The sequence below is a fragment of the Pectinophora gossypiella genome, unplaced genomic scaffold, assembly GCF_024362695.1.
Source record: "Pectinophora gossypiella unplaced genomic scaffold, ilPecGoss1.1 Pgos_33, whole genome shotgun sequence".
Classification (NCBI taxonomy): domain Eukaryota; kingdom Metazoa; phylum Arthropoda; class Insecta; order Lepidoptera; family Gelechiidae; genus Pectinophora; species Pectinophora gossypiella.
Genome location: NW_026063243.1, coordinates 46,633 through 68,689, shown reverse-complemented (window position 1 = coordinate 68,689; position 22,057 = coordinate 46,633). Strand labels below are relative to the sequence as shown.

At 37.8% G+C, this 22,057-nt stretch overlaps 2 protein-coding genes and 1 long non-coding RNA gene across 3 annotated transcripts; 2 read left to right on the top strand and 1 right to left on the bottom strand.

Moving 5' to 3' along the window:
• Positions 1 to 410: 410 nt before the first annotated feature.
• On the bottom strand, positions 411 to 1,054 carry LOC126381024 (uncharacterized). Its single transcript, XR_007568639.1, has 4 exons — positions 994 to 1,054; positions 806 to 887; positions 632 to 714; positions 411 to 539 (listed from the first exon to the last, which is right to left on the bottom strand). It is a non-coding gene; the product is annotated as an uncharacterized LOC126381024 (long non-coding RNA).
• On the top strand, positions 877 to 2,873 carry LOC126381023 (uncharacterized). Its single transcript, XM_050030582.1, has 4 exons — positions 877 to 1,087; positions 1,461 to 1,791; positions 1,937 to 2,059; positions 2,504 to 2,873. Coding segments are annotated over exons 2-4 (474 nt in total). The 5' UTR covers positions 877 to 1,087; positions 1,461 to 1,789; the 3' UTR covers positions 2,853 to 2,873.
• Positions 2,874 to 18,364: 15,491 nt separating this feature from the next.
• LOC126381007 (uncharacterized protein K02A2.6-like) lies at positions 18,365 to 19,519 on the top strand. The gene has a single exon (XM_050030564.1). It carries the CDS (start codon positions 18,365 to 18,367, stop codon positions 19,517 to 19,519), a length of 1,155 nt encoding a protein of 384 aa, XP_049886521.1.
• The last annotated feature ends 2,538 nt before the right edge of the window (positions 19,520 to 22,057 follow it).

The window sequence follows — 22,057 nt, the reverse complement described above, 5'->3', positions numbered from 1 at the left end:
GGAAATGTCCAGTCCACTGTCTTCCATTAACATTAACATTACACACAGAGCAGTAACCCATTTTAAATAAAATCGAAAATGGTTCAAAAAAAAAGAACCTTCCTACCAAAATCTATAAAGACACTTTTGTGATATTGTTTTAATTATGAGACGAATTGAGTAAAACCTATAGACTATAAGGCGATCTAAATACTAATTAATATTATAACTTAACATAAACTGCTGGGCACAGGCTTTCTCTTAATCAGACAGAGAGAGAGAGATAAATTAAAAGTAGTTACATACAATTATTTGAAGCAGGAAATCAGGAGCTCTTCGACTGCGCGAGTAGCGTCGATGTGGAGAGTCCTTAAAGATGATAATAAGTTCAACCCGAGTATAATCTGTGAAACATGCATTTATATATTAATAAATAGGCAAATGTCGATAACCTAAACTAACTTTAATTATGACACTATTCAGACTTACCATTTAAGGGTCTACATCAACTCGTCATCTGGCTAGCTTCAAGTCGATAAAGAATGGTAGTCACCTCGTATCTGAAAGTTAGAATTAAATCAATATCTTCATCGTTTACCGGTTTTTTGAGCTAGATTAGGTGCGTATGAAAATAAATATTGTGCACTCTTACCTCGAGAGTGATCGTTGACTTTAATAGTACTTTCTTGAATTTTCACTCATGAATCGCAGCAAGAGAGCGATTCCCTTTTTGACCTGTAAATATTTCGTAATTTTATTAGTTCACTAACCATTTTTTTATAGTTTAAATAAGTATTTACTTAAGTATAATTTTGTTCTTACTCACTTTTTGTTGTAAGTTGTTGAAATAACTTCCTCTGTGTATCGGTGCAGATCGTGGATCTTCTACTTAATTTTTAATAAGTAGGCTGTAAGAAATTTAAAGTTATTAGCTCATAAGTTCATAATTATTGATTTATGAAAAAAATAACTGAATTACAGTACTTAGGTAAACTTATTTTAATTCAAACTCACCTTTTTGGTAAATCACAGTAATTCTGAAATATATCTTGAGGTTCAAACGTACGAGGGCTTCAACGGACGAAATATGTATGGTACCTAATTCTGAGTAAGTATTAGACACGTGTAATTAAAAGTATTACGTATTAAGTAGGTATGCTGGTATTGCTTTTTTGAATTGATGTTGCAATATTCCGTGAGCTATTTGTTCATCGAAAAAAGATGACTTTAAATATTTTTTGTCAATGCTCATCATTACGTCAACCTCACACGGGCGTTTCGTGAACGTTTGCACTCCGCGAACGTACATTTGACGCAAACGCGGCGCTCAGACCGCGAACCATATCGTTTTTCTAACGTATAGCACGAACGCTCGTGTGGGTCGACCAGTAATTGAATTAGGTTGCTTTTGCTTGCAGTTTTTATAATAGGTAGAGTTCATGTTAAATGGTTTTCAGTGCTTTATTCAATTTACGTTGCAGGTTTTCGTGAGCTGTAACATGGTATCCCAAATGAAATATTTTCGAAAAGGACGTATGTCAACGAATTAAATAGGCTTTAAGGCTTTTTAAATTACGATGTAACATTTTTGCTTAATTTTAGTTTTGGGGTATAAAACAGCGAAGTCTTTGGTAAAAATTATCAGAAGCAGATCAAGAACCTCCTCGCCGAAAAGAGTTGAGTAACCCCGCTCCTCAGTGAAGAGAGTTGAGCCCTGAGCGACACCAGCCACCGCTTACCAGCCCTGAGTCGACCCCGGCGCTGTGCAAGTGAACACTTCAAGCTAAAACAAGTTCCACTTCTGAGCACTATGTAAGTTCTCCATCACATAATTTTGGAGGTTTAACTTAGAAGTTCTGCTTCACCTATTAGTGTGGGGAGTACACATCACCCAAAGAATTTCTACAGTTACAGTGCAGTACATTACATTGATTTGATTTGATTTATTTTGTTTCAGGTCCGATTCAGAATTTGAAGTTATTCCGAAGCAGGGATCTACAAAGAAGACTCCTGCTGCACGCCAAATGAAGCGTTCGCGAGCCCCTCCGTCGATTTCGTCGATTGACCAGGAGAATACAAAGTGAGTATAATTAACCATGTGACATGTCAATATTTTTTTCAGCAGGTGGTGCATTGGCTTGATACCTTGATTTCTTCAACAGAAGTCACGGGTTCGATTCCCTGTCGAGTCAATTTACGATCCGGTTCATTACTTTACGTTCGAGAACGGTCCGTATCCCTCAGTTTAAAGGCTCCTGCTGTTCCTGCTGTTTATGGCCTCCGTGGTCCAGTGGTTGAGCGTTGGGCTCACGATCCGGAGGCCCCGGGTTCGAATCCCTGTGGGGACGTATCACAAGAATCACTTTGTTTTTATTTATGTTATCGTTATCTCTCGAACAAGTATACATTCCCTACATTCCATACATTCACCAATGTTTTAACTATTTATATTTATTATCAAATATGACAGCAAGTTGGTTTTTATTACTTTGTAACTCTAAAATATATTTTCTTTTTATTATAGGAAGAAAGCAAAGACACACGACATCTTCGGGCTAAGTCACGGGCGCACGGTCGGCAATGAAGGAAGCGACAAGAGGATCGTATCGTACTTCGTGAACAAGGTGGCGAACGGGTCAGAGCGGCGTACAACTAGCTTGGATGGCGAATACGTGGTGGACTTGAAGATATACCATGCCAACGACGTGAACAACACTGATTCAAGAGAAGTCTGGCGCAAGGCTCTTCTACGAATCAAGCTGCAGACTCCGGATGACAGCGATGAGTGGAAGTTGTTACAGAAGCTAGTTACACGAATTGACAAAAACTTTGAAGATGAACCACGATTTTACTCTGACAAACATGTAGATTGAACACGATTGAACAAATAAAAGCATTACGCCTTACCTACCTTATTTTCTTTAATTACGCCTAACATCAATACTTACACACTCGTAAACTCGTAAATAAAAATTTTCTGATACTTAAGTACTTCAAATTAACATTGAATCACTTTGATTAGTTACTTTGATCACTTTGATTACAAACGCAGATTCGATTCTTATTCAAAGATTTAGCGAAGTTAAAATTCTGTTTATCACGATTACTTACACTTTTATCATGTTTACATTGTGTTAAACATCATCTTGCAGTGGGCAGTATTCACAACATCTATTGTAAGTACATACAAAATAGAATTATTAAAGCATGAACCTTGTTTAAACTTGTTGAGACTTGAACCTTGTTTCAACTTGTTAAAACATTTTTCAATAACTTACTTCTTTCACATTTTATTTTTGTTGTTATTCTTGATTTTGTTCTTGGTGTTGTCTTGTGATGGGTAATTAATGTGTTATTTTATATTATTGGGCATTCCACCCACCTAAGTGAGCGCAGCGAACGGTCGTGAGCAGAGCGAACGATAGGTGGGGCAGAATGCCCAATAATATACTACTGAGTTAGGGCTTGTTTGATCTGTCTTGATGGATACTCGGACGTGAATAGCCTCACGGATCAAGGGCAACGCGCGCCAATAAAGTAGGCATTACGAACAGATACTAGGTATTTCTTTGAGTTGATAGGTATCAAGTGAAGTTTCCTGTCGCAAAATTCATAAAAAAATTAGATTTTTTTCAGTCCCATATTGTGTTTTAAGCTGCATAGAACGCACACTTAAAATAAAAAAAATAAAAATTACTAATTATTAAATTTTATCAATGTCATCAATAATAATAATAATAACGTATCTACAACTTCAGCTATGCGCAGGTGAATAGCCGGCGCACGGGTCAAGGGCAACGCTCGCCAATAAAGTAGGCATACGAACAGATACTATTTCTTTCTCTGTCACTTGCACCATAAACATACTTCTCTCTCTCTGTCTAGTCGTCGGCTCGACTCGGCCGCGGCCGGCGCGTCGTCGGCGCGCCTTTGATGCTTTGCGCTAACGCCGCCGCGCGCTTCCGCTCAGTCGAATACTAAGCTTGACCCGAATCGCGTGATGTTTTTTACCGACTTCAAAAAAGGAGGAGGTTCTCAATTCGACCGTATATTTTTTTATTTTTTTTTTTTTTTTTTTTTTTTTTTTTTTATGTTTGTTCGGGCATATCTTCGTCGTATATGAACCGATTTTGATAATTCTTTTTTTGTTTGAAAGGAGATATACCCAAGGGGGTCCCATGTCAAGGAAGTCAGGATCTGATGATGGAAGACCAGAGAAATCGAGGGGAATTTTCAAAAATCGTAGGAGCGACTAGTGCGTTTGTAAAGTCATATTGATCGGATCGATCTTTAAGCTTCGGGAAAACTTCCCGACCTTCGAAAACTGGTCAGCATCAGGGAGATACCCTATGGCCTGGCAAAACTATACAACCTGGAGCAATTTTTCTTTCACGAAACGTATTTAAATCTTGATCAAATTCAATCGCCGGTGCAAAAAAACAAAATGGCGGAAAAAAAAGATGGCCGCCATACAAAATTTTGTGGATTTTGGAAGAAGCCCGTTTGGGTAAAAATAATGTATGGGGCGCTTACTCAAAACGTCATGTAGAGTACGGAAATACTTTCTGGTCACCAAAAACTGCTCCGCATCAGAGAGATACTCTACGGCCTGGCAAAACTATCGCACGTGAACCAATATTTCTTTCAGAGCACTTATTTAAATCTTGGTCAAATTCCATAGCGCGTAAAAAAAAAACAAAATGGCGGAAAAACAAGATGGCCGCCATACACAATTTTGTTTTTTCAGAAAATGTCTCGGGATATAAAATATATATCGGGGTTGTGATTGGATCGTCATGTTAAGTACGGAAATACTTCCTGATTTTCGAAAACTGCTCCGCATCAGGGTGACACCCTACGGCCTGGCGAAACTATCACACCTGAACCAATTTTTCTTTCACGAAACCTATTTAAATCTTGGTCGAATTTAATGGCCGGTGAAAAAAATACAAAATGGCGAAAAAACAAGATGGCCGCCATACAAAATTTTGTTTTTCCAGAAAATGTCTTGGGGGTAAAAATGATGTATAGGGGTGTGATCGGAACGTCATCTTTGAAAACTGCTCCCAATCAGGGAGACATCCTACGGTCTGGCAAACCTATTGCACCTGGATTTTGTTTGTTTCCACGACACCCATTTAAATCTTGGTCAAATTCTGTCGCCGGTGAAAAAAAACAAAATGGCTGAAAAACAAGATGGCCGCCATACGAAGAGGGACAGTTTCGAATAAACAGGACACGCGAGCTGCTTTAGCAGCGAGCGAACCACGCGAAATCTACTGTATCTATATGTATGCGTGAGTGTGTATGATAGCAGCTTCCACTGACAACCACATGTGTGTATGTACACATACACATGTGTGTGTGTGTGTGTGCGTGTGTGTGCGCGCGCGCGCGCGTGTGTGTGTGTGTGTGTGTGTGTGTGTGTGCGTGTGTCTGTGTGTGTGCGTGTATCTGTGTGTGTGCGTGTGTACGTGCGCGTGTGCTCGTGTGCGTTAGCGCGTGTGTGAGTGTGTGTGTAAACATGTTCATCAATAATAATTGTGATCACTACTAATAATATATTATATTATTATATCCATACTAATATTATAAATGCGAAAGTAACTCTGTCTGTCTGTCTGTCTGTCTGTCTGTCTGTCTGTCTGTCTGTCTGTCTGTCTGTCTGTCTGTTACTCTTTCACGCCTAAACGGCTCAACGGATTTTGATGAAATTTGGTATGGTGATAGATGATAACCTAGAAATGGTCATAGGCTATAAATAATCACGCCATCGTTCTTAGGGGGTAGGCAGTTGGCAGATAACTAAATTGATTTAGTGATTTGTAGTCGTTTTTGTTGGGACTTTTGCTCTTTCACGTCTAAACGGCTGAACGGATTTTAATGAAATTTAGTAAGGTAATAGTTGGTTATCTAAAAACGGTTGTACGATCAAATTGATCACGTCATCGTACTTAGGGGGTAGGAAGTAGGCAGAAAACTGAATTGAGTTAGTGATTTTTTTATGGTTTTTGCTGGGAGTTTTGTCTATCATGCCTAAACGGCTCAACGGATTTTGATGAAATTTAGTTAGCTGATAGATAGTAATCTAGAAAAGGATATGGCCTATTAATATTTATGCTATCGTACTTAAGGCGTAGGCAGTAGACAGAAAACTAGGTTAGTGATTTTTAATTGTTTGTTTTAAAAGTTTGCCTCATTCACGCCTTAACGTCTGAACGGAATTTTATAAGACTTGGTTAATTTAAAGATAGGATCTTAGGCACGGACACAGGCTACTTTTTATGGCGGGAAAATACCTCATTCCCGCGGAAATCTAGATTTCGTGATCGTGTCAAGAAGCGCATGACGCCATAGCTACTGGAATGATTTCGATGTTTTTTTTTAAACTGAGTGACCTCAAGTTAGTATTTGATCACTTTTCTAACTTAGAGGGTAGGTAGGCGCCATAATTTAGGGAATTTATGATAAAATTTTGATGCAACTGTCTTTATTAAACAGTTATATCTCATTCCTACAGGAACCTACACATAGCTATAGCTAGCTATCTATTAACATTAAAACTCTTTCTAGAATCACATTACGCCAATTAATTGATCTGATTTGTATAAGTTTTTTTATTCAACTAACTATTACATTACATACAGATAAAATCTAATTACTTACACCACATAATTAATATAGTACTACATGACTAGCTACGCTTTAAACTTGAGGAGGTAATTCGATAGACATTTATACGAACTTTAAGCCCAGTAATCAATCATAGTAATAAGGTAATACTCATTTTAGACAAAGAAACGGATAGGTAATCAGTTCGTCAACGAAATTATAACACCTACACTTAGTTTGTTTACTATTTAACGAGGGAAAATAATCCTTACTAATATTATAAATGCGAAAGTAACTCTGTCTGTCTGTCTGTCTGTTACGCTTTCCCGCTAAAACCTCTCAACCGATTTTGATTAAATTTGGCACAGACAATCTTTAGACCCTGAGAAAGAAAATAGGATACCTTTTATTGCGAAAAGAAGGGACGAAGAGATTGAAATAGGGGTTGAAAGTTTGTATGGGATATTTTAATTTTAAAATATAAATCCATGAAACTTTATATTTAAGCACTTGATAAAAAATAATTAAACATTTGTTCTAGCGTTGCTGAAATTTCGACCAGTGAGGGAGTGAAATGAGGGTTGAAAGTTTGTATGGGAGTTCGTCATTTTTGGGGATAAAACCACGAAACTTTATATTTAGGAACTTGATAAGAAATAAAAAAACAATTTGTTAAAGCGTTTTTGAAAATTCGATCTTTGAGGGGATGAAATAGGTGTTGAAATTTTTTATGAGGTTCGTCATTTTTCAAGATAAAAATATTAAATTTTGTGTTTAGGCACTAAATAACAAACAAAAAATCGTTTGTTCAAGCATTTTGAAATTTTTACCAGTATGGGGGTGAAATACGGGTTGAATGTTTGTATGGGTATTCGTCATTTTTGAAGATAAAACCATGAAACTTGGTACGTAGGTCTCTTAGGATGTGCAGAGTTTTTCAACAAACGGATTTTCCGAAATTCGAACGGAACGGAACGGATTCGGAACGGGAACTACGAAGCCAAACTTTTTGTATACAAAATATTAACCACTGAACCTAGGAACATGATATTTAGTAGTTTTGGGTGTATCAAGTTAAAAAAATTTGGCTTTTGTAGATAAAGTTCCTTTTAACGAATACTCTGCATCGCCGCCACTGCCGTCGGTCGTCGTTCGTCGTCGCGCACATTCGCCGAAGTGTGGCGGCAGTCAACGGCGCTGTCTTGTGGTGGGGGAGCGCACGTGGTGTATACGTGGCCTGCTCGCGAGTGTCGAGTCCAAACAATTTCTACATTTTAACAAATAATAACAAAATAGCAAACGTTGTGTACAAAAAAGTTTTAAATTAGGTCATTTTAAAATATTTTTGTACACAACGTGACGCTGACCCCTGTAAGTGTCTTGGACATAAGGGACCGATAAATATTCCTAGGTAATTTCTGCCACTCAATGGAATACATAGGTACTTTATAACGACTGTAAACAGATATTTTTTATTTTTTTTAAATATACCTACTTACTCTCTTTTAATCACATGCTATACCGTTCCTTTTATATAATCCTTAATATTCAAATTAAAAGTACGCAGACGAAGTCGCGGGTACCAGCTAGTATGAATATAAATCAGAAAATCTGTCTGTCTGCATCCTTGCTCGGTCTAACCATCACTTAAAATCGTAAAATAAAATAAAATTTTTAACAAAAAAAAACCGACTTCAAACGCAAAACTAAAAAGCAATAAATAAATTTACTTCGCACAAAGTAATTAGTACGTATTTTCAATTAGTTAATTAATTTATAATTCTGAAGTCGGTGCCAAGTAAATGCTACAACAACCCTACTACAATATCAAATTACTATGTACACACAATATTGTTTAATACCTATATCAAAGCAATTACAAAACAATGTCAAACAAAATATTACAAAACAATCAGTATTGAAAAATATATGAATCGGTACTTCGTTGTAGCATTTCCTTGGCACCGGCTTCAGAATTATAAATTAATTAACTAATTGAAAATACGTACTAATTACTTTGTGCGAAGTAAATTTATTTATTGCTTTTTAGTTTTGCGTTTGAAGTCGGTTTTTTTTTGTTAAAAATTTTATTTTTCGAGGATATTTTTTTCGTGTTTGTGAGTGTTTTGTGTTTGTTTGTAAATAAAACAAAGTAACTTGGAAATATGGATTTCACTATTGAAGAAATATCAATTTAAGATCGGACATCGTCCGGCCGCTCGCAAGACATTGTCAAGAAGAGAGAAAAGACAAATGGCAATGTTGCCACATTACAAAAATACTAAAGTTACCATTTTAAAACTATAAAAATAAAAAGTTGTTATACACTTTCAATATTTATGTTCATGTATTGAACATAGTTGGGCAGGCAAGTTAACAGAGAAGCAAATTAATCTTTAAACACAGAAGCCCAGATTATGAAGCTAAATTACAGTTAACAGTAAAGTTTTAATAAAAGGTGCAAAGTAAATTTACTAATCAGTAGTTAAAAAACAAACAAAGTTGCTATCTTTACTGACTCTACTTATCCACCTATGTGAATAGTTATCATTGTTAATAATGATAAAATTAATGCCGACATTCGCCTGTGGCCAGCCCTACGACAATGTCTTGGGATCAGCTGCCAGTCAATAAACTGAGCAGCCACTGTCCACAGGTGAATATTGGTTTCTTAGAGTACAATCATCACTCTATAGGAAGAGGACATAACTTAGCTATAGACCTTAAATATATTTTATTATTAAATTTGACCTCAGCCACTCTTACATTATCATCTTTCCCTGGGAAAACCTTAACAATTCTGGCCATAGGCCATTCTAAAGGTGGGGTGTTTAAGTTTTTAACAAGTACAAGGTCACCTATTTTCAAATTAGGAGAGCTATGTTTCCATTTGGGACGGCTCTGTAGTTGAGTAAGATAATCAGATGACCAAGCACGCCAAAAATCTTGTTTAATTTTAGAAACAACTTTCCAAAATTTTAAACGGTTTATTGGAATTTCCAATAAGTCCACCTCGGGGTAACTAGACAAAGCCGTACCAATTAAAAAATGCCCTGGGGTCAAATAACCACCTTCACTGGGGTTGGAAAGCAGAGGTCGAGAATTCAGAACACCCTCAATCTGTACTATTACAGTGTTAAACTCCTCATACGTTAAACATAGGTTTCCAATAACACGCTTGAGGTGGTATTTTATGCTCTTGACCCCGGCTTCCCAAAGGCCCCCAAACTCAGGGGAGTAGCTGGGTATAAACATAAATTTTATGCAGTTACTTTTACAAAGGTTATAAACCGAGTCTCTATGAGATCTTGATGACTGCAAGTCATACAATTCTTTTAATTGGTTTTGAGCACCCTTAAAGGTTTTTGCGTTATCGCAGAAAATCTTAGAAGGTAAGCCTCGCCTAGCAATGAAGCGTTTGAGGCATGCCAAGAAAGTAGGCGTGGTGAGATCCGATACAAGTTCGGCATGAATAGCCTTAGTCGAAAAGCATACAAACACTGCCACATAACCCTTAGTGACAAGTGGTTTCCGAATTCGAGAAACTTTTATATTAAAAGGTCCACAGAAATCAATCCCGACATGCTGAAATGGCCTTGTAGGCGTAACCCTTTCTGCTGGCAGAGAGCCCATAAGCTGTCGTGCAGTATCAGCCTTCAGGCGAACGCATTTCAAACACTTGTGCAATACCTTTTTGACCTCTCGGATGCCACTAACAATCCAGAATTTCTGAGATAGTGAGCTAAGTATTAGCCTGGGACCGGCGTGCAACAAACGAAGATGTTCTCTTTCAATTATTAAAGAGGTTATGTGACAATTCTTTGGTAATATAATAGGGTGCATTCTATCTTGCGGGATACCAGCATTTTGTAGTCGCCCGCCCACGCGGAGCAAGCCACGAGCGTCAATATAAGGATGCAGATTATTAATACCTGACTTTAATTTTTTGTTGTTCAAAATGGAAGAAATCTCTTCTGAAAAATATTTACGTTGTACAGAACGAATAATAACTGACAAGGCAAGATCTAACTCTTTAGGAGTCAATGCCAAATCCTTAACGACATCTTTTTTGAGTGTGTTATTGTAAAATCTATAAATGTACGCAATAACACATTGCAGTTTGTTCACACTTGAGAATTTCTCTAGTAAATCAAGAGGTAGAGACTGCTCTACACTTTGTAGAAGACAAGGAATTTCATCATCCACTACATCAGGTTCATTAGAATTGACTGGAATTTCTTGAAGTATGTCCGAACATAATAAAAATTGAGGGCCATGCCACCACAGAGTATTACCCTGAAGATGTTGCGGGTCTACGCCACGCGAGAGAAGATCTGCCGGATTATCAGAGGAGCGGACATAGGACCAACACGATTTGTCGGTAAGGTCAACAATTTGCTGAACTCTATTATTCACGTACGTATTAGCCTTTATTCTACCCGACTGAATCCAAGCAAGTACGATTTGTGAGTCGCTGAACAAATGAATGGAGTGTGGAAACCTGGAGGTAAGAATTTTACTAACCCTCTGTGTTAGCTGGGCAAGGAGAAGAGCACTATTCAACTCTAATTTGGGAATGGTAAGTATCTTGGACAACGGCGCCACACGGGACTTAGAGCAAAGGAGGTTCACTTGAACACTGCCGTCAGATTTTAAAATTCTTAAATAAAGGCAACAGCCATAAGCTTTCAAAGAAGCATCAGCAAAACCCACCAAGTCAATATAAGTAAAACTATCACACAGCATGAACCTTGGAACTGAAATCTTGTCCATCAATTTTAAACAAGCAAGAAATTTGTCCCATTGTTGGACATATTTCGTAGGAAGGACATCGTCCCAACCAATTTTAATAGACCACAATTCTTGCATTATCAATTTTGCAACAACAATAATAGGCCCTATAATGCCCAATGGGTCAAATATTTTGCCTATGTAACTAAGTACATTTCTTTTTGTACTCATATCCTCACCACATTGTGGTGGAGTCTGAAAATAAAAGTTATCAAAAACAACATCATGCCTCAGACCTAAGGCTTTAATTATGTTGTCTTTATTAAGGTCAATATCCTCAAAATATCTCAATTTGCATGGAATGTCCTGCAAGACCGAAGGGTGATTAGAACACCACTTGTGAAGGTTAAAATTACCCAATTTGAGTAACTCTATAAGTTGAGTTTTTAAACTTTCAAGTTGCTCCACATTGTCACAACCGGCAAGTACGTCATCGACGTACGTATTAGATAACATAGCTTGTGCAGCAAGAGGGAACTTGTCTTTATGCCTATTAGCAAGCTCTACCAGACACCGAGTGGCCAAAAAGGTAGAGGCCTTCAAACCGTAGGTAACAGTCTGCAACTGCAAGCAACGTATGGGCTCACTGGGATGATCTCTCCAAAGTATGTTCTGAAGACTTGTATGGTGACTGTTGATGCGAACACATCGAAACATTTTTTCAACATCACATATCAAAATGAATAAATATGTGCGGAATAATAGAAGAATGTCAAATAACTCGGCCTGCACAACCGGGCCATTCAGCATGACATCATTTAATAATATTTTACTTTTAGACTTCATGCTTCCATCAAAGACCACCCTTAATTTTGTGGTCTTGCTATCCTCATTGAAGACAGCATGATGAGCCAAGAAATAAACCATACCATCATACACATCATAAGAGCCAATATCAACTTCCCTGGCATGCCCCAGTTCTACATACTGCTCTACAAACTTTCTATATTCGTCCAATAATATCGGATTTTGTTGCAATTTGCGTTCTAATGAAAGGAACCTTTGCAGGGCAACCGAGAACGAGTCTCCAAGTTGTAACTGATCTTTATCACAAATTAAGGGCATATCTACATAAAATGTATTATCCACCGTTTGCATAGAGTGAGTAAATATTGTCTCTGCCTTTTGAAAGTCATCTAAAATTTTTGTCTCAGCTGGATCAGACACTTTCTCGGTTGTCCAAAAATTCTCCATAATATCTTCTAATTTTCTTTCGTCACAAATAACAAAATTTGAAACTAAGTTTGAGCACAAATTAATATTATTTAAGCCTGTCTTACCAGCAACTATATAGCCAAAAACTGTATTTTGTAAAACAGGCCCATCCAACAATTTTACACAGCCACTCAACAATGAGTCGAAATAAATGTCAGCTCCCAACAGAATTGAAATTTCAGAAGGAATATTAAAATCACTATCTGACAGTTGAATGTTTGATGGAATATTTAACTTGGAAATACTTATGATTTGTTGGGGCTGTGGTGTTGTGATGGTATCAACAACAAAACAATCAAGATCATACTTTATGTTTTTATGCACACAAGAATGTATTGGCAGATTGACAACCTTGTCAATTTTTGTGGCTTTATTTCCAATACCAATAATATTGGTAGATTGAGCAGAAGGTGCCAAGGACAACCTTTCAACCAGAGAAGTAGTGATAAAAGAAGCCTGGCTGCCACTATCAAGCAAAGCTCGAACAATAATGTTACGACCATGTTTGTCTGTGACTTGAACCTTGACAGTAGGTAACAAAATATTACAATTTGAAATATTATTGTTTGAATACAATGATACAGGTTTTTCATCAAAATGCAAAAGTGTATTATGAGACAGTTTGCAAATCTTACATTTGAATTTATATTTACAGACATTGTCTGCATGACCTTTTAAGCATGTGGAACACAATTTGTGATCTTTAACAAAAGTCAGACGGGTCTCTATAGGGACCATCTTAAACAGTGGGCAATTAAAAATTGCATGATCATTTTTATGACAATATGCACAAGTCATTGGTGACTGTGCGGAAAAATTGGCAACCCGCATGGCAGGCCTTGACTTATTTTCCAAAATATGCCCTTTTAGGGGGATAGTATCCTCCAGCGCCATAGCACGCTTTTCTAAAAAGGATAAAAATTCTGCCATTGTTGGCAACATTTCAGGGTTACGATCCAAATGAAAGGCCCTGTTCGTATACAAGTCAAGTTTTTTAGAAAGAACACAAAACAACAAGCGATCCCAGTTATCAACTGGTTCGTCAAGATTTTTTAAAGCGTAAAACTGCTGTTTAACTAGGGAAACAAAAGTCCTTATAGAGGCCGCCGTACCCTTTTGCATTGTCGGTATGTCCAAAATTAAATTTATGTGATTACAAATCAAACGTGTTTTATTGTCGTAACGTTTTTTCAACAATTCGAGAGCCTCCTTATAGGATTTGCCAACAAGCGGTAAGTTGACTATAATAGATAACGCGTCATCTCTTAGATACTTCCGTAAATAAAATAGTTTTTGGACATCCGTCAATGCTCGGTTATTATCAATAACAGCAACAAATAATTCATAAAATGGTTTATATTTTGTGAAGTCCTGTCCGTCAAATATTGGGATTTCAACATTTGGAAGTTTAGAAGTGTCCATGGTACATTGAGAAGGCTCAGATTTCGTTCTAATAGCTTCATTGAGCTTAGCTAGTGTGGAATAATATGCATCTTCAAAGATACCAACATCCTCAGAGTCCTTTTCGTCCAAAGTTAAAATATCCACCTGAATGGATTCATATTGCTGCAACAATGTTACAAGCTTATCTTTCCGTGCTTGTAAAACATCCAAGGTGGTTGAGGAAAGCTTCACCTGGTCATCAACAAAGTTTTGAATTCGCGTCAAAGCTCCTTTACACGAGCCGCGATAAAGTTTAAGTTTTTTAAGTTCTTCCATTGTGTTTTATTATAGAACCGTATGAAGAAGTAAGAACGCACAACGCACAACACTTGTTATCACTTTTTATTCAAAACGCACTAATATTAGCCGCACAAAACATTTGTAATTGTAAGTTCCAGATGTATAGAAAATTGAAGTTGAAGCCGAACAACACGACGACTGACAGCAGTTGTCAATATTAATTTTTTTTTTTTTGGTTATTTTGTCCGTAGGACAGGCAAAGGGATCATAGCCCATACAGCCAGAATGTCAATATTAAATGTCAGATACACAGTGACAGTTCATGTAAGATGGCCTCGCGCCAGTATCCGTCAGTAGTGCCAACATTGTAGACACGAAGAAATATATTTGGAAAGGAAAAATAATGGTTTCACATACCGGTTCGTGGGTAGCTAAGTTTACCCACAATCCATATTGTTGAACTGCAATCCAAGTCGCACATACTTTGCGACTTTAACCACAACCATCGTTGTAGCAACTTCGATGAAATGATTTTGTAATCGCCCAGAACAATGTACTGAGCGAGGATTTCGCCGGGGCAATAGAACATTGTTCAACCACCACGCACAAGTATCACTCGGCGTAACACGACGAAAACACATCACAGGTCACTGATTGTTATTTTAATTTTCGAAGGACCATTTTTGTTTGTAAATAAAACAAAGTAACTTGGAAATATGGATTTCACTATTGAAGAAATATCAATTTAAGATCGGACATCGTCCGGCCGCTCGCAAGACATTGTCAAGAAGAGAGAAAAGACAAATGGCAATGTTGCCACATTACAAAAATACTAAAGTTACCATTTTAAAACTATAAAAATAAAAAGTTGTTATACACTTTCAATATTTATGTTCATGTATTGAACAGTGTTTGTTTTATTCTGTAAATGAGTAGTGTCGACTATGATGATAGATCATAGACCATTTACTGTACAAAAGTATGGAAGATTGTTGATGTTTATTAAAGAGCAAGGTGTTGTGTTTGTGAGTGCGTGTGATACCTACCTACCGCGGAAACGCGATGTTGCATACCTACGTGACGTGACATGTTCTAGGGTACCTACCTAGGTACTTCATCCGAAGGAATAACAATTAAGGTAAGGCAAGAGTAGGGTTTTTATTGTTAATAAGTTAGGAACGTTTTAATAACTGGTAGGTAGGTGAAAGGTACCGTGCGTGAAAAATCGTGGCAGTAGGTGTTCTACTTCAACAAACTCAACATTTTTAAACGTTGCACCACTAAGCATCTAAATACAAGAGAATGAAAACTCCTACCTAGATACAACATCGTATCACGCACGCACTCGTAACGTAGCCGTGCGTAGGTTTAACGTTTGTGTGCCGCGTTGTTCGCCTTACATTGCGGTACAGTAAAAATTCAAAATCTTAATTAAACATTTGCGACAAGAAAAACATCCACCATCGTTTTTAGTACAATCAAATAGGCGTTCCATTTTTTTTTTCGTTACGATGTCCCTAACACCCTGTATATAAAAATTAGCTGCGATTTTTTGCGAACTTTGGAGATATGAGATAAAATCGAATCCTAGTCAGGGAACGGAAATTGCTATCAATTGCGGTTTCGTGGTTGACTTGATTTAACAATACTTATTGATTATTTTATATTGTTAAGTTTTTATCATTTTGGTGTCATTTTCCGTGAGAAAATAGATATCTGAATTAATGCACACATTCTGAAACAATATATAAAGGGAGGTAACAAAATATGTTTCCATTACAATTTCAGTGGTATTTTCGTATAGTACGGCTATTTTACTCTTCAAAATGTCTACTTTTAACTGTAGTAAACGTGAATTAATAGAATCTTATATAGAAGGCGGTAAAACGACTGCGGCACTTTCGACATATTTGGAGGAAAAACAAGTATCAGAAGACAATATATGTTTTATAATTGGTAAAATTCAACAGACTATCATCCCTGCGTTTAATAGACGCTGGAAAGAAGCAACACGCAATAATAATATATTTTTAAAAAATAACACAAATTGGCTGGATTCTGAAAAGCTTTTCGTTTTGAATCACTTTGATAACGCAAAAATAATCAAAATGCTTACAGATGAAGAAGCAATGAACCTAACAAGAAACCCTATTACATAGCTAGTTAAATTAATAATATTAAGAAAATTTTGATTCATTCCTATGTTTAGCATAATGTATAGCTATAGGTACTGTACCATTTTTTATTTTATTTTATCATTAATATGATAAGTTATGTTAATTGAGTAATTAGTGTTAAGAAATACAGGTAAGATAATATAACTAAAAATATAAATTTCAATAAATATATAGCATTTTAAACGATTGTGAGTTTTCTTTATTTAATAAAAAAAATTACGCGTAATTTCAATTCACCAAACATTACTTATATGAATTTTTATATATTCCTTTATATTAGTGCAAAATTACATCGCTCTATCTTTAAAATTGACGGAGCTACAGATTTTTGATCCGAAACACACCCAAATATTCCACAGTGCGCCGGCGTCGTGGAGCCTGTGGATCACTCCGACTGGGCCACTCCTCTGGTGATAGCAAGTAAAGCGGATGGCGGTATACGTATATGTGCGGATTACAAGGTGACCCTTAATCGCGTTTTATTAGTCGAATAAATGAGTATGAGTATGAGTATGAGTATGATAGGTACCCGGTCCCCAAAATGGAGGATTTATTCAGTAATCTGAGTGGAAATAGATATTTTACGAAATTAGATCTATCGCAAGCGTATAACCAGTTGGTACCTGATGAGTCCTCTAGGGCTTATACTGTGATTAACACGCATCGAGGTTTATTTAAATATAACCGTCTTGTCTACGGGCTGGCCTCCAGCCCAGGTATCTTCCAAAAGTTTATGGAAACCCTGTTGAAGGAAATACCTGATGTAGTCATTTTTTTTGATAATATTTTGATTAAAAGTAAAGATATTCAAAGTCATTTGAAGACTGTGGAACGAGTTTTAAACATATTTATTAGAAAGTAACGGTATGAAGATTAAAAAGAATAAATGTGAGTTTTTATCGGAACAAGTACAGTACTTAGGTTTTATTGTAGATAGGAATGGCGTACGGGTTAACCCGGATAAAGTTAAACCTATTGTCGAAATGTCTCCACCACGCAGTGCGTCCGAATTAAAATCATTTCTAGGTATGGTAAACTTTTACGGGAAATTTGTAAGAAACTTATCGTCCTATCTAGGGCCACTTTATAACTTGCTTAAAAAGGGCATGCAGTATACTTGGGAGAAAGTTCATAATGATTGCTTTATACGGGTGAAAGATGTATTATGTAGTGCGAACGTGTTGGTCCACTATGACGGGTCGCGACCGGTGATAGTGACATGCGACGCGAGCGCACGCGGGCTGGGCGCGGTGCTGGCGCAGCCCGGCGCGGACGCTGCCGGTGGCGAGAAAGTGGTGGCATATGCCTCGCGAGCGTTGACTACGGCCGAAAAGAATTACAGTCAAATTCACAAAGAAGCATTAGTGATTATATTTGCAGTTGATAAGTTTCACCAGTACTTGTATGGTAGACAATTTATACTCCGCACTGATCATAAACCCTTAGTGACTATTTTCGGACCTAATACGGGAATTCCATCCACGGCCGCGAGTCGTCTTCAGAGATGGGCCATTAAACTTTCAGCATATGATTTCAAAATCGAATACGTGTGCACTGACAAAAATACAGCGGACACCCTGTCGCATATGATTAGAACCCACAAGGAGGAGGCTATCGCCGCCGAGGAGGCATTGCCTGAACAAACATACTTACATTTTGCGACTGAAGCTCTCTTATTAGATTCTAAAATATTAAAAAAATAAACAGCTTCTGATCCGATATTGAGTAGGGTAACAAGTTATATAATGGATGGTTGGCCTACGGATGTAGACATTAGGGAATTAAAACCTTACTTCAATAGGAAGGAAGAATTATATTGCGAGTTAGGTTGTATCTTATGGGGGCACCGAGTCGTCGTTCCGCCGTCTTGTAGGGCTAAAGTAATCGGGGAGTTACATGAGTCCCATATGGGGATCGTGAAAACAAAGGCGTTGGCCAGGAGCTACGTGTGGTGGCCGGGAGTGGACGAGGCGCTGGAGGCGGCGTGCCGCGCGTGTGCCGTGTGCGCCAGCGTGGCCACCGCGCCGCCTGCGCATGCGCCCTGTCCGTGGCCCTGGCCTGACCGCCCTTGGTCAAGGTTACATGTTGACTTCTTAGGTCCAATCTCAGGCATGACATATTTAATCGTGGTGGACGCTTGTTCAAAATGGATTGTGGCCATTCAAATGAAAGGTACTACAGCGGGGGCGGTGACAGCGGAGCTGCGGAAGATGTGGGCTAGGTTCGGATTGCCTAAACAAATTGTTAGTGATAACGGACCACCCTTTGCAAGTACTGAATTTGAAACTTTCTTAAAAAAAAATGGCGTAGATCATATTTTCTCCGCGCCTTACCACCCAGCGTCAAATGGTGCGGCGGAAAACGCAGTCAAAATTTGTAAACGCACAATTAAAAAAGCTCTTAAACAAAAACTTTATGTTGAAACGGCTTTAAGTAGGTTTTTGATAGCATATAGGAATACTGAACATTACACAACGGGGGACAGCCCGGCTAGAATATTACTAGGAAGAAGTCTTAGAATGCGTTTAGATAAATTGAAGCCTGATAGATCCAGTCGGGCGAGGGAAATTCAGCGGCGGAGGAGTGAGGCAGACGCGGGGGACGACAGTCGCAGGCACCGCCAGCTCGCGGCGGGCGAGAGTGTGTGGTGCCGCGACTACCGCTCCGCGGACAAGTGGCTCTCGGGTAAGGTCATAGACAAATTAGGGAATACTGATTACTCCGTCAAATGCGATAATGGACTCGAGGTACATAGGCATATCGACCAATTAAGGCGTAGGGTGTCTGATGTAACCTTAGATATACGTACACCGCAAATACCTACCGTTCGACGATCTAGTTCGTTGATAATACCCGTTGAGGAAAAAGACGAACCGGAGGAGGGCCTGGAGGAGCTTGCAGAATTGACGACACCGGTGTCACCGGCCGCCACGCAGGCGGCATCGGCTACGACATTAAGCTCTCAAACACCACCCAGTGTGTCGGAGAACAGGACTTGTGTAAGCCGACCACGAAGAGTGGTTAGGCCTCCTGTTAGATATGGTTTTGATGATTATGCTTAAGTTACCTTCAATTGTCTGGGGTAGTTAATTGTAATTATACCTAAGTGGCATTTCATAGTTAGTCACATAATTGTTATAATTGTCATTACAAGCATAAAATTATATGTACACAATAAAAAAAACAGTTGTGATTGTATACCCAGCTTGGTCTGATTAATGTAATGTAGTTTTAAGGGTGGAGGTGTTGGTATATATTTAAGAAAGCAGGTAGATGTATTTCTTTACACTTTTGTAATTAATGTCGGTACTCCAGTCTTGCAATACACATTGAGTGGTGACTACGTCTTTTATTTATCGTTTTTTTTTTTTTCTTTTTTTTTGTAACTATTGTTGATTGATCCACAGTCCACTGAAGTGCCTACGATGAAGGGAACAACATGGACAGTTCTACTCAGAATTACTCCAACCCATGCGATGTTCATCCACGCGACAACCCACCTGATCTGAGTGGAACTTAACTGAAGCAAGAGAGTGATGCCTAATTCCATCTGCCAACTAGCACCACTTCTCTCCCGTGCACCAGTCGCACCCACACCGACGTGTTCATCTTGCCAGTTTTCCTCACACCCGTCCACTTGTCTCTTGAAGATTGGCGTCCACAACACCAACGGTTGGTTAGGTCATGCAAGCATTGTTACAATTGATAAAAACACATATTTTCATTTAGTGAATGTGATAACCTGTACTAATAATTTGGTCAAATTAGCGATGATAACTCAATGTAAGTATTAACAAACTCAGTACATGTTTGTTATTGTCAATAATATCTTTAAATTATACAACTCGCTTATGTTTGACAATTACTTGCTTTGCTTATTGCATGCTAATTGCTGAAAATTGCTTAGTTAAAAATTGCTTTTTCTTTCACATTTCTCTGCTTATTGAATGACTATTGCTAACTCATTAGATAGAACCTACTTCTCATATAAGTAGGTGGATGCGGCCTCGATTAGCGGGGGAACCACGTGAAAAAAAGCGAGCTACTGGGTGTACCTCCTGGGTAGTTTGGAAATCACCTAATATATACATCGTGGCCATATCATAGAATTGATCATTTCATGAAATGATCGACCATTTCATGAAATGGTCGTATTTCATGAAATAGAACAACATTCGTTGGCCACATCATGATGTGGTTTAGCCAGATCAATGAACACAAAACGTTTAACGATATGACCAACTAAATGCATGACTACTTCATGATATGGCCAAACGTTAGCGATCATATCGTAAAATAGTAACATTATCCACCGGTAGCGGCGCTGGTGTCGCTTTGTTTTTGTTTTGCATAATGGCGGCGGACAATAATTATTCTTGTGTGAACGCGAATAATACGAATAATAATGAGCAAATACAAGATAAAAGTGCAGTGAAGCAATGTTTTGACATTAAGGTTGTCATGATTTTAAACAAATCAAACATATTTTGTAACACTTGTCCAGTTATTAGTTATTAATCTATGCTCTAACAATGGTATTTAGTTATTATTCTGCGGTATTTAGTCTATGATTAACAGTGGCGCCATCTGTAGGGATATTAACTGTGGAGGTAGCACCTGATTGGTGAGTTACATTCCCGCGCAAATATAAAACGTAAAATGTGACGGAGGCGGGAAGAAAATACTCCCTCCAGGGTTTGGGAAATTGGTACATCCATTCTGATGGTAGACACGAGCAGAGCAATACATCAGTAAGAAATCGTAATAATTCAGAAGTGCGCCTTGACCACCCACTCAGCCGCTCGTTATTAAGGATTAAAGCTCGTTATTAATTGAAGATTTGTTGTTCTATTTTATTAAGTAATAATTTATATTTTATTATTATTATTATTATATTTGTTTATGTACACTAGCAGCTCAGAGCTGATGCGTGTACTTCACTGCACTTGTTTTTAAGATTGTTATTTTCTATTGTAAATGTCTAGTCTGTGTTTAAAGGAGTTCACTGATGGTGCACTAACTATTGATTCTGGGAGCTTATTCCAAGAGTCCACAACGCGATTTGGCAGGAAATTATGTTTTGGGTTACCAGCACACAAAGGCTTGTACAGCTTTAATGAATGTCCTCTCAGATTCACATTTTTGCTGAGTTTAAAGATATCCTTTAATTGTTCCACATCGTAATGGTCATGTAATATTTTATATGTCTCTATAAGATCGCCTCGCTTTCTGCGTTGCTCAAGTGTAGTAAGGTTTAGAAGTGAGAGTCTTTCTTCGTAAGTTTTGTCACGCAGTGAACTGACCATCTTAGTTGCTCGTCTCTGAACCTTTTCGAGTGTAATTATGTCCTTTTTAAAGTACGGACACCATATTTGAAATGCGTATTCCAATAGTGGACGAATATAGGTCTTGTACAGTTTTATAAACAGTTCCTTATCTATAACATAGAATGCCTTTCTGATGATATATAGTAAGGAGTTAGCTTTCTTAGTTATATTCAGTATGTGTTCATCCCATTTCAGATTATGTGTAATAGTCACGCCAAGATCTCTTTGCGATTCCACTGGCTGAATATTCGTAGAGTCAATAGTATAACTAAG

What these genes read in the sequence shown, in the direction of transcription:
- LOC126381007 (XM_050030564.1), top strand. Translation starts at nt 18,365, where the DNA reads ATGGGGATCGTGAAAACAAAGGCGTTGGCCAGGAGCTACGTGTGGTGG.
- LOC126381023 (XM_050030582.1), top strand. An exon ending in ATTGACCAGGAGAATACAAA is followed by an intron (nt 2,060 to 2,503) that starts GTGAGTATAATT and finishes TTTTTATTATAG; the next exon opens with GAAGAAAGCAAAGACACACG.